At 37.4% G+C, this 16,975-nt stretch overlaps 1 protein-coding gene across 4 annotated transcripts in view; it reads right to left on the bottom strand.

The window, feature by feature from the left end:
- Positions 1-3,974: 3,974 nt before the first annotated feature.
- LOC135213603 (protein masquerade-like) overlaps positions 3,975-16,975 on the bottom strand; it is a 71,841-nt gene continuing 58,840 nt past the window's right edge. The window contains exons 3-12 of one of the 4 annotated variants that reach the window (XM_064247623.1): positions 12,046-12,204; positions 11,318-11,403; positions 10,803-11,088; positions 10,187-10,389; positions 9,179-9,983; positions 8,258-8,830; positions 7,805-8,030; positions 6,685-6,962; positions 6,120-6,274; positions 3,975-4,442 (exon numbers count right to left, since the gene is read on the bottom strand). In XM_064247623.1, coding sequence (XP_064103693.1) covers positions 4,275-4,442; positions 6,120-6,274; positions 6,685-6,962; positions 7,805-8,030; positions 8,258-8,830; positions 9,179-9,983; positions 10,187-10,389; positions 10,803-11,088; positions 11,318-11,403; positions 12,046-12,204 — 2,939 coding nt within the window. In that variant the 3' untranslated portion in view covers positions 3,975-4,274. The remainder of the gene's footprint in view (positions 4,443-6,119; positions 6,275-6,684; positions 6,963-7,804; positions 8,031-8,257; positions 8,831-9,178; positions 9,984-10,186; positions 10,390-10,802; positions 11,089-11,317; positions 11,404-12,045; positions 12,205-16,975) is intronic. The other 3 variants (XM_064247624.1, XM_064247625.1, XM_064247626.1) reach the window with 3 other exon arrangements.

The following is a 16,975-nucleotide window of genomic DNA, read 5'->3' as shown; positions in this document are numbered from 1 at the left end:
ATCTCTTTTCTGTATTATAAACGTGTGGGTAGTGATTAAATTGATGTAAAAATATTTCGGAGCAAACTTTGAGTATGTTAACATACAAAAATTACTATTAATCTCTTTCTCCTATTTTGCCGAAGTCTAGAGATTACGACAAAGATCTAAGAAGGAATTTCTAAAAAATGTTTCAATAAAGTTGCCTTTTCTTTATTTTTATTGCATCTCATCGTCAAGCCGCGTTGTTCCTTTACCCATTCTATAGATAATTTTGCGCCCTTTCTTTTGATATATCTATGTCGGGAATCCGTTCCCTCTATGTAATATTATTCACGTATTTTCGTCTGGGAAAATACACATTCCCAGCGGGGGCCCTGTCCCTTTTGTTTAGGTTTGTTCGTGCGTGCGTGACGGTCACTACCATTCCGTCCGCACCTGTCTATGTCAACCCAGTTCGTCTGCAATAAATTCTACGGGCTGCGCTTGAGCAAGAGCCCGTGCTGGCATAATGCCGGATTAATCTTCAACAACAACAAACAATAAATTATCAGTACCCAGCTACCTACCTTACTCTCTGGTCCTCACATGACCAGTTGAGGTAAATTTTATAAGCAAACTATCTAGTGTGATGATTTTCGTTGGTTTCATGAGTCGATCTGTTATCACCGTCTTGGAGAGTCATTCGAAGCGCCTAATTTAAATGACGATTCCCGTATAAACTATCATTGAACGCTACGTGACGGATTCCAAAATGCATTCACAGTAGAACAAAGTAAAATCCATGACTTGAAATTCTCTATTTTCCTCTGTAATTCCCTAGTTCTTTGACCTTCATGTTTTGAGAAGAAGGATTTGCCATTTCTTGTTGATATCGGCTCTTGTTCTTGGGCAGCCCGTAATTGATTTGAGTAGCTATCCTGATCTGGGTCTCAATACAACATAAAAAGAAAGTTTAAGTGGTCACCGGCGAAGAACCAAATGAGACCTTTGCCAGTCACACTGTTAGCAATACGATCACTAAGGAAAATATTTCCTCTCATATCATTTAAGGCCTACGTATTTTAGAAACTATCACCCATGCTGGTAAAAAGTTGAATAAGTGTTTTCAGAATCATTTTCCAACTTTTTAAATGGTTCCAACAACCATATGTGAAGTTAAATGTGATCTTCAAAATAGGAAACCATGACTTTAAGTAACTACCAAAGCACTGAACGGATTTGTCCCATTCCGTTTCTTCTTTACTGAACTTCATTAACTTTTTCCCCTTTTCTTGTGAAATGCAACTGACGTCCTTTGTTTCTATGTGGGTAGTATACTTGAGTCTATATTTCTACATAAAAAAAATTACAAATAGCGTCAGAATTTGCATAAATGCAGGGCACTAATTATATTTCTATTAACCAGGTTTAATAGAAATATAATTAGTGGTGGAGGAAAAAGTTGTGGGTTTGACCTAAAATAACAAACAAGTCTGTCTTGATCGTTGACAGATGGAAGATTGGAAGTCATGGAAACAGGTTGGAAGAGATTACGATCGATAGCTTCGTTCAGAGTGGTTGCACCTGAAGCTCTCTGAAACAAATAATTCCGATTCACGTGTGGCAAGTGGTAAATAGTGCTCCTACAGATGTCAACAATGTGAAAGTTATCGTCTATTAATTACTCTGGATTTTCATAGCTCAGAATTCTATGTTTTAATCAACTCACTTATTTTGGTTGGTTCATAGAGTCGAGAGGTTCATATCAGATTTCGTTTAAATTTCTTACCATCACTTCATGGCCACAATTGTATAAAAGGCCGGTTAATCTTGACAAATCACCAAGTTCTTCTCAAAACTATATTTTAAAATTGGTGACACGGAATTTTGATACCGAGTAAAACTGCTAAGAGAAAGAGAGGGAGAACTTAGTGATTCGGTAGAAGCACGACCAGACTCAACTTTGATAAGGCAACACTAACAAAACACGAGAAGTATCCTAAAACAATGGCTATATGACATATATGGATTGTACACACAACAGCCGCTGTTTTGCGATTACTCAAGTTATTAATCACCATCCTTGTCGTTGTCACATCAGATATCATCTTGGCAAGTTTAGGTGAGCAGTGTTTTCTACACTGTTTTCTGTCTCGTGCATCTTTTGCCTGAATTTCTCCAGTATTTTCAAAACATCATTACTGGTCTTTGTCTAGTTATTACTTCCAAATCCCCTGCTTTCCTAGCATACAGCTTCTCATCCATTCTCATCACATCCAAATCACCTCAGGTTTTGAGATCACCAACTACTGTCCGAACTGGTATTCAGTATTACATATATCTTTCTAACTTCCGGATACATATCAGTTGTTTAAAGGAAATGAGTAAACAAGTTCTGTAAAAACTTTATTTACATAATAAAAATGCTCATCTTATATTCAGAAAATACGGCAATAGAAAAAAAAAACATTTTGAAATTAGTCTTTGTCAGTGGTATGAATATATCACGAAGATTTATAGTGGGACATTCCAAGAATAACAAAATTTTAAACAATGTTGCTCACATGAAACTATAAAAAAAATCATGTACAATAAACAAGCAAAACCTAGAGTCATTAAAAAAATGTATAAGTTAACAACATAATGATGTGTAAGTTACATATAACAAAAACTTACTTATGGTGCCATTTAGTTGGAAAGAAATTTACAAAATTGTAACGATAATTTTTGAGGTTATATTGTACTTTGGAAGATATACCAACTCAAGGAACAATTTTATGGAGATAGCAATCCATAAAATATTTTCCTTTTATACAAAATCCTTGAAAAACATTTCTTATGGCATAAATATGTTTCGGACTAGTTACACGATTTCAAAGAGCAAAATTGCGCTCTTTACAACCAGCACAAAAAATTGTGGCTCTTAATGAAAGGAAAACAGGAAAAAATAACCAAATAACACCATAAGTTTATATTGTGCTAAAACTAACAGATAAAAGTGCTTTGATGCCCAATTTGTTTCACTTTCGATTGTGTCAAGTCCTTCATTTCAGTTGTAACGTAGCCTCTAAATCCATATTAAATAATAACATTTTGATCACTAGCTAAAGTATCACGTAGGGTACTGCAGTCTCAATAATTTCAATTGCGGTAAATAGTTGCGTCAATCTGGTCATTTGTAAAAGTGAAATGTAAGCCAACATATCACATCAAAATTGTGTGATCACACGGAAAAGTCTTTGGCTCAACAATAAAAAGGTCTTTGCTTATGATGACGTTCCTATTTGATTTTTTAAAGTCACTTCGTCACACTAGGTCATTTTGTCAGATTTCCAAACGAAAGCTTAATTTTCCACATACACTATGCGTCTTTGGTTATACAACAATGAAAACTGATGCAGTCTGTCTAGTTATTTGATAATCTTATACAGGGAAACTATAACTTCTTTCATTTCCGGGAAGACTTTGATTTTTTTGAACCCCTGCATTATGTCCATTGTAGAAGTCCATGTCTTTGCGCCAAATAGAATTGTAAAAAATCCCGACATTATTTTAATGGAAGAATATGTTGCATGAAAAAACATTTTATAAAAAAATAATCTCAATATTTTTTCTCCAACAAATAAAAGAGACTGCAACAAAAGACTGTTCAGAAAGTTCATTCATGAAAATCCAACTGTCATGCTTGGTTCCTACGGAAAGAATTTACTTTGATAATACTGAATTATTAAACAAATATCATGCAACATTCTTAAGCTAAAATAATGTGCCATATCTACATTATAAGGCTGAAATAAATTACAAATAAATATGATACATAACACTAACCTCTATAAGAGTATTATGGCTAATGCAAATTTCCACGGTTTGAGTTTTTCGTTTTAAACTCATAATTACAAGTTTCACTATAAGAAACATTTCATCAGTACAGTATACCAAGAAACTGGTAAAAGATTAACACGAAACCAATAAACAACATGAGCCTAATTGGAGTGATTAAGATGAAAAATTAAAAAAAATTCTAACATGAGACTGTAAAACTACTATCACATGCATTCTAAGTACTATTCATTAAAAGTTTTCTTATAAGACCTTATACTTTTTCCTTTAAGATTACTGAAAATCCAATGTTTAGATTTTATCTTTCATTTAAAACCGATGCCCTCAATCAGGAATAAGTCACATTCCTGTATTGATCCCCACCAGAGTAATCCTTCTCCCATCATTGAAAAATATTAAGTAGCTCCACCAGTTCCAAACAAACACCTCTTTCTACGTAAATGCCAGTGTTAGACAGGCCTTAGAACTCTTGGTTACAGGTTGTTGACGGAAATAATTTGATTGATCCATCCGATGAAGGAGGAGACCTTGACATATACTCCTGGAACATCCTGACGACCACATCCAAAGCCCCATGACACCAGACCACTTAATTCGAAGTATCCATCCACGTTGCATACAAGAGGTCCACCTCCATCGCCCTAAAAGAAAGGAATGCAGTACTGTACAATATGAAAAATGCTGATTTGAGTTATGCCTTGATTCCATTTCATTTACTTCATTTCCCTAAAGTAATTTGTCTTTGTTTTGGAGTTTCAATACTGTCTGCCGGTCTCAAGATAACAAAGAAACTTCTATCTTTGCCGAGTCATCCACACACAGTCTAAGGGTGTTAATGGTATCAAAAACAAAAACCCTTAGTACTGGATAAGGTCTTTCTTATTTTGCTGGCCTCCACGGCTTATTATAATTAATCCCCCTTTCTGAGCAAGAGTCACAGGGCCAGAAAACCCACGGCACTTTTCTAGCGCCGGCCCATCGGATACAAGAGAGAAAAAAAATGATAAAAGATTCCGGTTGGATTTTTGTTCACGAAGGAAGCAAAATACCAGTCTTTTAAAAGGAGAACGGCCATATGACAGAAAAAATGTAAGAAAATTTGGCAGTGTGAGGAAAGTTACTGAATCAATGAGGATTACCAATTTCCAGGATGTAAACTATTAAGGCTGACTTTTGTGTATCGGGCCAGGGCACTGACGTTATGATCAGTGTCCTCTTTCATCTGGACTTGGGCTCTCAGAAAGCAATAACGATAGTTTGCCAGGTAACAGGTCTCAGCTGCAATGGCTTTTCCCTTTTATTTTTTATCTGCTCCCCTTGGCCTCTTCCAGCAAAGCTCCCAGCTTCCTTACCTTGCTCCAATTTTCTCCTCCCACTCAAAAAACCTACCCTCTGAGCCAGCTTTAAAATCCTGGATACATATGGGACTACAATCTGGTTATATTACGTTATAATACCGCAAATATCTAGGCTTGTGACAACAATGAGTGTACCTATATCTGCCATGGCAGAGCTGGGTAAATTTCTTGAAGGTAGATACAAAGATAAATAAAGAATTTACTACACGAGAATGTAAAATAGCCGTGGATAAAATTAAATAAAGAAGCCTAATTTTTTATAATGAACTCATCCCTTATATAATTTCACATCCTCACCTTGCAGATTGATCTGACCAAAAAAACAATCATGAATTTTATAAGTTTTTACTGTCTTGCTGCTTTTACTAGTACTGTAGTATTTTATGTTAGTTTTGTATATAAGTACACGAGATCATTAATTAGTCCTCGTTATAGAAAACCTTGTATAGTAATATCAACAAGTCTGGCTCCAAGTGGTACGAATGTTAGTCATAAACGGTAGTACGTACTGCAATTGGTACTCTCATATTTAGTGTCGAATCCTTGTTGCACTACCTAAAAATCATTATTGGGATTTTATCACTTCTACCTCAAGCAACATGACATGAATTCTTATTGTATGCTAAGCTCAGATACTCATATGTTTTGCATTATACCACTGACAATTGTCGTATGTTTAACATCTTGGCCTTGCTACAATGTCGGCTTACCAGTACAGAAGCAGAGGGAAGATCATCTCTTATTATCAGCCTTCATCTAGCATATTTCGGTGACAAGAATGACATAATTAATAATGTCTCCTTACCATTTCAGGTAGGATATATTTCAAACAGTACCAAACAGTACACATGTTGTATTACCATATTAAAACAACAAGGATCACAAACCTAGCTAGGACTTTTGCTAAATTTATAACTAAGAATAACCAAATTTAATACAGCATTTTTAATTCTTTCATACCTGACAAGCATCATGTCCACTCTCTCCACCAGCACAGAAAGATGAAGCTGGGAGAATGAATATTTTCTCTGTCACAGCATTAATCTTCCGGACACATTCACTGTCAGATACCACGGGAACCTCAGCCTCACGCACACGCAAAGGTATCGGTCCAGCTGAAATGAAGGAAGGCTATTAAAAGCGAGATAAGGTGAATACTTGACATAATTCGATTTCATTTTTTTGCATTATCTATTGCAGGAAGTTCTTTTTGAGGAAAAAAAAACAACAATGGCCAAGTCATTAAAGTCATTCAAACGAGACGTGTACCATTTGTGTCTGGACACAACTAGAACTGTACATTACTTACATATATATGTGCAAGTGTATACCATATTTTTGCAAGCTAAAACAAAGCCATTTAAGTTAAACACATTCGTTTACGTCGGGTATATCATACGTAAGGCTTAGTTTAAAAGGCACAAAATAAAATATTCATGCATAATAATAGCATGAAATAGTACCCCAAAGGTATGAATAAATGACTAGACAGTATTAGTAATACAAAATACTGCCCTCTACTTACTTTCTCCCATATAGCCATACCCAGTGACAATGCATCTGCTGCCCGCAACTTGATTGACTCCTCTTGCTGGAAGACATGCCAAACAAACCCCTTCCTTAAGGTCGGCATGACCTGAGAGTTTGAGGAGTGCAATATCATTATCCAAGGTCTGTGAATTGTGGTTGTGATGGATGTAGGTCGTTGCAACACGAAGAGTTTGAGCTCCTGGAGATCCAAATTTGGTGGTCAAGTCGTGATCACCAACTCGTACATAAATAGCATCCCCTGAGCGTACTATGCTGCAAAAAACAGGCATAATGTCGTATGAGAACACCGAGTCTAATCATATAGAAGTTTGACAAAAACGACCTACTTATAATCATGATTGATTCCCTTTAAATCAGTGGGATGGTGACTGATACTTTTAAAATATTTCAGATACATATTATCTAACTTTATAGATCTCAGGAAAATAACCTGGAATATGTGTGGAATCAGAACATACAGTATCCACAAATCATTGAGCCCAAAAACAGCTATACTGCATATGCAATTATAAGCTAGGAGCTACAGCGACTGCAATATTATCAGTTACATGAGATTAAGATGAGAGGCATTAAAAACTTTCACCTACACTTCAATATATCTTTGAAAATCCAGGAACAGACTTCACTGGACCATACACAAACATCTGGGATAAGTTTATTTTCCTGGTCTCACACAATTAATAGAGATTACCACAATAAATGCCATGAAAAAAAGTTTCAGCAATGCTTCCACATGTATCAGTGGCGAGGCTTCAGTCAAGCGCTTTGTACATACATAGAGGAACAACAATTTACAGCTGTCACCGAGTGTACCTCAGTGTTAGCAATGGAACTTGGCTGGAATAATTAGTAAGCATAAGAAACATTCATGACCAAATTCCTGATAAAAATAGTTTACTCAGTGAAAGAAGAGTTAACTGGTCAACCACTTTGAATGAATAAGAAACCCCAAAGGAAGTTAGACAAAGGAAATATAAGTACCAGTAACGAATAATAGCATAAGAGAAGGACTTAATCCCAGAAATAAAGACTGGAGTACTGAAAATTTAATGTCACCAATGGAGTGTCGGAACTAGCAAAGAATGGCAACTTACTTCGTGACGCAGTGTGCCGCTGTCAAGACCCACTGGGTGCCAATCAAGGCCCCTCCACACAGATACTGGTTCAGTGAGTTAATGAGAGCCACTTGCCAACACCATTCACCGGGTAAGGCATCTTCTCCACCGACAACGCGCCCACTTCGGTGGGTTCCCTTGACGCCGCACACATACTTGTTTCGAACAGGAGCCCGAGTTGTGTGCACAGGTTTGGGTGGAATTACTGAGAAAGAATAAAAAAAAAAAAAAAGTCTCAAAGTTAGTTTTGAAGGTATGACACGAACCAAAATTATGATTATTCATCTTTGAAAATAACTTTAAGATCAACCAGGTTTGGTTCTGAAAAATTAATGACGAAGTTCTTTCACCAAAATACTGAAAAGTTATAAGTAACTGCCATGCAAATAATTTTAGCACAGATATTGCCTTTTATAGGACTAAAACGCTTACCTTGTGATGTGTTTCTTCTAGCATGGAATGGCTGGTAAGGGGGCTGTTCGTGCTCGTATGGTGGTCGTTCAAACGGTCTTTCGTATGCTGGTTGTTCAAATGGAGGTTGCTGATAGGCCGGCTCTTCGTAGGGCCTTTCATATGCTGGCTCGGCATATGACGGACTTTGATAACCAGGTTGTTCATATGCAGGCTGCTCATAGGGCTGTTCTTCATATGCAGGCTGTTCTTCAAATGCAGGCTGTTCATAATGGGGTTGCTCATAAGGTGCTTCGTACTCATCATCTACATGAGGATGTTCATAATGTGGCTGTTCATAAGGAGGCTGTTCGTAACCAGGTTGTCCATATGAGGGCTGTTCATAGTCAGGATGACCATATGCAGGGTCAAATCCTGGTGGTCCATAAGGCGTTGGAACGAAGGTGGAATCGTAAGGTGGTCTCCATACTGTGTCGTTTCTGGCGGTGTTTGGTATATCTTCATATCGGATGAGATCTCGAAGGGCTGACTTGGGTGAACAGCACTGTGTGTTGGACTTTTGACATTTAAACAAGTCTGTCATGTCTGCATTGCCTAAGAATAAGAAAACATATGTTAATAAGGAGCTCTTTATATCTAACTAAGACATAGGCATTCTGCACTGACGGTAATGTTGCCCAATACTTGAAGGTAAATAACTGTCAGTTAATCTCTCACAATAAATAAATGATTTGAATGATGTAATTTATGTGTGGGTAGGGCAAATATCTACTTGAAAAGTAAATTAAATAATAAGTCTATGTTTAAACAGTACCAAGTGTACTCACTTTTATTCTTGTCTTTAAATTAAAGTTTCTCAAATAAAAATAAATGTGAATGGTACTGTAAATCATGTGACCGTCTTATAAGTACCAAGAATTAAGTTTTGACTTGTCTACTTACCAAAGCATGTAAATGAGAGGAATGGCTGAATACAAGTTCCAGGACAGTCCTGCCGAAGATCGGGAGCCTCTGTTGGCAGTGGTGGTGGTGTAGTAGTTGTGGTGGTGGTGGTGGTTGTGGTGGTGGTTGTGGAAGTGGTGGTTGGTGGAGGTGGAGGAGGGGGTGGTGTTTGAGGTCTGGGTGGCCTCAAGTCTTCCCGTCTTGGCGGAGGTGATGGTCGAGTGAAGAAAGAACTTAAAGCATTGAAGGGAGGAGGAAGTGGTCTGTCAGCAGGTGGTGCTGGACGAGGTGGTGGAGGTGGCTGTCTTTCTGGAGGTGGCGTTGGTGAAGGTACTTCACTCTCTACATGAGCATTGCAGCAAATAGTGCCTTCTTCACAGCTGCTTCTTTCTATCAACACTGAAGGCTGACTACAGAAAGAAGAAACCAATACTGGTAAACAGGTACCCGGGCACTCAGGTGGTGCTAGAGGAGTTGCGGTGGTCGTAGTAGATGTAGTGGGTTTCCTTCGATCTGCCTCTGGTTCTTTGGAATCTGGTTTCCGTCTCTGGGTAACACAGCACCGTCCACCTCGAGGGCAGAGTCCATTCCGATCAATTTCATCACAGAGGAAAGCAAAGAATCCAGCCACACATGTCCCTTTACAGCGAAGCTCAGGAGGTATATTCCTTGGAGGGCTGGTAGTTGGACGTGGTCTCCGAGAATACACTGTCGTCAGTTCGGTAGATGGCTGCTCTGTGGTAGTTGTTGTGGTGGTGGTGGAAGTAGTAGCAGTAGCAGGAGTGGCAGATGCAAGTGCTGAAGCCTAATGAATGAAATTATTAAAATCATTGAAGCTGACATTCTGTATTACGTAAATAAATACTGTAATTAGATTCAAATGGAGATACCAAAAATCTATAAAACCACTAGAAGAACCTTGCACTCCTAACAATATAAATAGATTATAAAGAATGATATACCACAATGAGGAACCTATTTATAACATGCAAAAGATGTCATTCAGACCTCAGGAACGCTGTCTTCCTCTTGGGGTGGCTTCCTTCGTTTTAGAATCACAAATTCCTTGGGAGGTTCGTCCACATCAATAAAGAGGTCTGCAGATACGCAACATCTTAATCCTGCCTTGCAGAACTGCTCTACATCTAAAGCAGCCTCGCAGTATTCACTGATACGATTAGCCACACAGACTCCTGGACAAACTCGTAAACCTATGATGATCATTAAACAGAAAATTACTAAACCACAAACAAAGCATAGAATAAAATACAACAAAATCAACATTTACATTCTTTCTTTTGTACAGTAATTTTGATAAAATGAAGTGTGCATTTCATATCAAATAATTTGAACATAAGATATAATATGAGGACAGAGAAGAGAAATTCTCGTTTATAAAGCAGCCTGCTATATAGCTGTTTGATTTTTTGATGGGAAGAACCAAAAGTGCTACTCTGAAGTTCTGATTCACGAAAACAGTGAACCTTTTGTTCTTAACAAGAGACCAGAAAGTGGCTACCCTCAAGGACTGAATAAGAGTCCAGAGAGTGGCTACTCTCACGTTCTGAATGTGGTCACACTACCAAATGCAGTCCTTCAAAATTCCAGCTGTAAAAGGCCTTACTACTTGAGGGAGCGTAGGCCTGAGCTGCTGGAGTGGTAGAATCTGGCTCATCAGTGGTTGCCATTTCTTTGTCTTCCGGGACTTCACTTGCAGGACCTTCGGTGTCAGCATCTGCCATCTTCTCGGGATTTTCTGCGAGTGGGTCAAGGGGATCACCTGCTGGTCCTGCGACCATGGGGTCTTCAGTACTAGGCAATGGAGTTGGGGACATATTATCCAATTCTTCATCATCTGCATTTTGAATGCCGGTCCAGGTAAAGAATCCTTCCGTGGAGGCTGTTGTCTGCTATATAGAATTCAGGTATAAGAAGCTATTCATAAAATCCTTCCAATGGCGTCATCTTTCTGGTATTCATGTTGTAAATATTTTATTCTGAGCAAAAACGCAATATTAACTGTATCATCTTAATACTTCTACTTAACAAGAAATGAAAGAAAATCACAACGATCTTAGATGGAATCAAATTTAAATTTTTTGTTCAGACAATTCCAGCCAAAATTATTATGAAACTCACATCCTCTTGGTCAGCTAAGGATTCCGTTGTGACATCTGTCGATATGGGTTGATCCTCTGTGGTTTGTTCCTTCAAACGATCATTACCTGGTGATGAGAATGAATCTTTAAAATATGAATTATTTGTATAACAACTGAGAACTTTAGCATATAAAATTCAATGCTATCTATGACAGATAATAAGAAGGGATGCTACAAAATTATACAGCATTATAAGGCAAAATATGTTTCGATATATAGCGTTCTAAAAAACAGCATGAACACTTATGTGGCTGGATGACAGATGTTCCATTAAACAGAGAAGTATAAAGAAAGCATGCAGAAGAACATCGAGAAAATGACCAAATGGAAAATACATAATTTTGGACAAATATTTGAAAGTCAAGGATGAGAGAAACGTTTCTTTCTGTGAAACAAATGTCAAGAATAAAATGAATTGGGATAATCATATCCTAATTGAAGATGAAAAACCAAAAGCACTGGGAAATCTTGAACATGTGTAGGGTTAGTGCAATTACTACATAAAAACTACAGCAAAACAACACAGAACAGCATAAACTACAAATACATAGGAACTACAGTTACTTATCTACAGCATACCGTACAACTGCTTAAATTAACCTTTACATATAAGACTAAAATGTACTAGAAAGTTAGATTAAAAAGGGCTAAAACTTTATGATTTTATTAAAATTTCTCGGTGTCCTTGGGTCCGCGTATCTATCTCACCTTTACTTGGGGTTCTTGGGACACAGCATTTTGCTCCCGGGGCGGGGCACCTATCAGGCCCTTCCAGCACTTCGTTACAGATGAGGGCTGCAAGGCCCTGTAAGCACTTGCCCGGACAGTTCTCAGAATCTACTGCTTTCGCCAGTGACTCCAGGAGAGCTGCAACAATCACACATAACCTATGGCTAATCTCGAGTGGACCACAACCGCGACAGTTATGTCAAGAATTATAGCACATGCAACATTAATAAGCTTTAAAAAACGAAAAAGGTTTCTACAGCCATAAATAAAGGTACTGTAACCCGCTTTGGCCTTCTTAGTGACAATAATGTAAAGAAAACTGAAGCAGAAAATTTCACGTTGCATAGTGCCATACGAATTTACATACATTCTCTTAATATGTACTGTCTGCAGATATACCAAGAGAATGCTATTAGCAATATTCAAAACTAATTTAAGCTTCCATCTCCTTGTTTGTATTGCTAATACCAGCAAAGAAGTGGTAGTAAACCTAGAAACATCCCGACATGATAGTAAAATCAAGTGGTATTGTGTAATAAGTGACTACTGTGAGCTGTAATTAAACTAGAGTACAGTGTTTCATTCTAAGATAAGTGACAGGCCACGCCCGCAGAAGACAGGTTGCCTAATGTTTCCAGACAAAATCTACCGAAACAGATGGCAGCTTTTCCCTTGGAAACATTTGGCTGCTTTCCCTGTTGCAGCTTCATAGGTAAATATTGCTTAAAAAATAAAAACTGTGAATTAAGTTTTGCCTTCGCTCAGTAAGGATTAAGATAAGAACCTTGTTAAAAGGAGATAATTCTATTCAAGCACTGCATTATCACAACTATTTCTAAAAAGTTGGTTCAGCGGCAACGATATAACAAACTAAAATATATTAGTAGAGCAGGATACTTTTACCATTTTTGCCAGCATGTCTAAATATGACAAAAGCATTGATTTTCCATTCTTTAAAGCTTCTTCTCAGATATAAAATACCTCTAATCTTAAATTCGCCTTTTTATACATGATCAGTTGTTTTGATTTATCACTTTGAAAAAATGAATTCATAATTACAATGTGTGCAAGAACATGTTTAGACAATTTATATATTATATATATATATATATATATATATATATATATATATATATATATACACACATCACACACACACACACACATATATATATATATATATATGTGTGTGTGTGTGTGTGTGTGTGTGTGTGTGTATGTGTGTGTGTGCGCGCGCGCGTGATTACTTACGTATAAATTGATCTGATCGTTTCTTTCGTGGAAGCAGTACTAAGGGATGCATTTCTAAGATCTGTCACCCTCCAGCTCCTATTTTCCATGTTGTAATTAGTTTAGCCAGGGGTAACAACTTTCATCTCTTTTCGTTCTCCCCCCACCTTTTTTTTTTCTCCTCTTCCTCCTTTTCTTCGCAAAGTTTCCATGTCAGATTTTTCATTAACTTTTTGTGAAGTCAATTACAATGACTCACGATAGGACCGATGGTTTGGGCAACCGGGCATCTCTCAACTTGGGCACGAATTAACATGCGTTGCAGCCGACCTGAAACTTGTTCTCTCAATTCATTTCCAATTGCGTTACCAATTATATAAATAGCGTAAAACACCGGTTGACTGTTTCTCCACTGGCAGACAGGAAAGCTGTCTAGGAAGGTAGGCTTGAGGCCGACAAGCGGATGGGGTTCGTTTTGGATTAAGCCTTGTGTTGGAATGTGCTTTTTTTCTCTGGGGCAGCCCGAACGAATTAAAGTACATATATATATTATATATGTATACCTATGAGAGAGAGAGAGAGAGAGAGAGAGAGAGAGAGAGAGAGAGAGAGAGAGAGAGAGAGTCTGGGTATTTGCAAGAAAAGAAGTTTAGAGTAAGAGTGACAAACAACAAGGTATTAGGCCCCATGGAAGTCACGATGACAGGTCAATGAGTTTCAATATGGACGGTGGGACCATAGACCGTGGGCGTATGAAAAGACAAGTCCCAGGTTAGATGAAGTAAGAATGGAAGCAGATGATTGAAAAAAAAAAAAGACTTGAAGTGTCTATAAAAACAATGAGAATGGATCCAGGAATTGATGAGCCAACTTCCTTTACGGAAATGAAGTGTGGATGCTAAAAAAAAAAAAAAAAAATGGAAGCTGTTCCAATGAACTGTTTGTGTAGGTTATGAAAAGGTTTCAGTAGTTTTAAAATAATGGAGTTCATAAAAAGGTATCAGTAGACCTAGAAAATGCCGGATAGATGGGGGTGAAAGATGAATAGCAAGGGAAGGGCCATAGAGTCAAGTTAATACGAAAGTTCCTGAAACATACAGTAAAGTCGTATTTGCATAGGGAGAAATGGTTCCAGTAGGTGTTAGCCTTTAGGTTCTCAGCAAGTATTTCACATGAGGTTGCTTTCTCCCATACCTTTCTCCAACTGAATCCCTCCACAACTGACTCATTATCAGGTATATACTTCACTGCTAAAGTCAACAGGAGGACAATTAAATTTTTACAACAGGGGTAGTAATAAATCACTTGCCCCTGGCCGAGGATCGATCTCGTGAGTATAAAGCTTATGAAACTTCAATTACTTTATTAGATTCTAAGGAAAAAGAACGTTTGGATTCTGTTTGAAAAAAAATACATTTGCTCATTATCTTGATAGTACGGATGACATTATTCTATTCCCTTATTCCGAATAATTAAGAGAAATTTTGCAACCGAACATTAATATACTGCCTTAGTGAGAAAAATTCTTACTCCAAAATTAACATGACTAAGGTAAATATCGATAAATGACTCTCAGATTGCGGAATAGGCAAATAAATATTTATGTGGTAACCTTCCGATCGGAAGATTACCTTGGGGTAGACAGCCGACGAGCAGGCTCGCTGATATATTCTGGAATCCGTTATGCCTAACGACATACTTTTGGGCATTACGACAATCTGTACGTGAAGGCATTAGGAAACATTGAACTGTTTGTTAGGGTACTAAGACATTTCACCGTTTGTTGGGATATTCAGACATAATTCACTACTGAATATTACTGTGGACCTTATATACAACAATACATATTTCGATAGTTGTTATGATGTTTTCGTTTAGGCATCATGGCACCACACTGTACATTACACCACATTCCACTCTACTTTATTGGAGTCCATTGTAGTATAGTATATGTCAGAGCATTAGAACACATTTTGTTATTCTGTTACGACATGAAGGGCTTATCAATTTAATTTTTTTATTAAGTCCTTAGGTGACAGGCATGTGCTCAATTTTGCTGTGCATACCACTCGTGGTGAACAACTGAGTAGAGCACTCAGACAGGTGACCAATGTGTTACTTACAATTACTGATGATGTGAAAGACACTACCATTGCAAAGGTACATGAAATCATTCAGAAAATTGAGAGAGATGGTCAGCAACTATAGCGCAATAGCCAATCTTTTTTATCATACTTAATAATCAGCGTCAGTGTCATAGCATATCCAGTGTGTTTGTTAGGGCAATGATATACAGTACATTCCTAATGCACATTATATTGCATTAAATCATTACACTACGCTTTAAGAAATTAGCCGTATACGCTACTCTTGAAGGCAAGACATATCTTTAGATATCAAGAAATACCTCTCTGATGTTAGGGCATTAAGACCTACTCAACCATATTAATGGGTATCAAGGCATATTAGGCTATGATACTTAGGACATATTTCTATATACTACTCCAGTAGCTACACCAATCGGCGACGCAGCCTTCCCTCCCCTCTCTCATGCACAGCACGTCAACAGCGTCACCTACATTTCGTACTAATGGCTCAAATGTCGCAGGATCCGGTCCTTTCAGAAGGAATGCCAGGCCATTATCCTTACAAAGGGAAGGGTCTCGTCATTACCTTTCGAGAAGAATGCCAGACAATGGTGTTTCTCAGTGGCACTTTTCTTTATTCTCTTCTCAAGGAAGCAGTTTTCTAACTGGTTCACTCGTGGTTGTGCGTCTGACTTTGCTTGTTCGCAGGATTATTAACACCACTATCAATGGCAGTAGTAAATAAGAAAGCGTAATTACAGTAAACCACCGATGAAAATAACAAATACACGATGAACAGCTATCGAGTAATTAAAAATAGACATAAACAACAGATAAGAAAAATGATTAATCAAGGAATGATGAGCTGATTTCACAGAAATTTATTGCAGACGGCTAATAACAGTTTAGGGTGAGGTTACTCACCCCATAATCTTCTTGACCCTTGCTTCGATCCATCACAATCGTCTATCTGCCAGATGAATAACTCACTGCTTCGGATCAGCAGACGGACAATGGGCTCTCACGTGGCAGCCATATTTGTTTTTCTTGGATTATGTCCATTGATGGCAAAAACAGTAGCAACACAGTCGATGACTTCAGTGACTTGACCTCTTTCGTCAAGAATGCCGTGTGGCATCATCCTCCTTTAGGTTTCGTTGTTTCTATTATACCTCTGCATCTTTTTCGCAGCCATTGGCTGAAATTTTGGTCAAAGTATATAGAATATATATATATATATATTATATATTATATATATATATATATATATCTTATTAACTGTTGTTTGGTCACGTGGCTCTTTTCATTTCCTTGAATAGGTAGCCTTCCTCACTTACTCATGTTTTGTTTTTTATTTTAAAGTTTTAATTTATTTTTAGGTGAATTTTTTGTATAAATTTGTGCTTTTAACTTGTAATTTATTATGTAAAAACAAAAAATTGTTTAATTATTGCAGACTGATGATGTGTTGAAGCAACATTAAACGTTTCTCACATACATAAAGCATGCTTCTTAGATAACTGTCTTCCTGGGACTCCTGAATGTTTCATATATATATATAATATATATATATATATATATATATATATATA

Source organism: Macrobrachium nipponense, chromosome 43 (assembly GCF_015104395.2).
Source record: "Macrobrachium nipponense isolate FS-2020 chromosome 43, ASM1510439v2, whole genome shotgun sequence".
NCBI classification, from domain to species: Eukaryota; Metazoa; Arthropoda; class Malacostraca; order Decapoda; family Palaemonidae; genus Macrobrachium; species Macrobrachium nipponense.
This window is presented reverse-complemented; position numbering and strand designations above follow the sequence as displayed.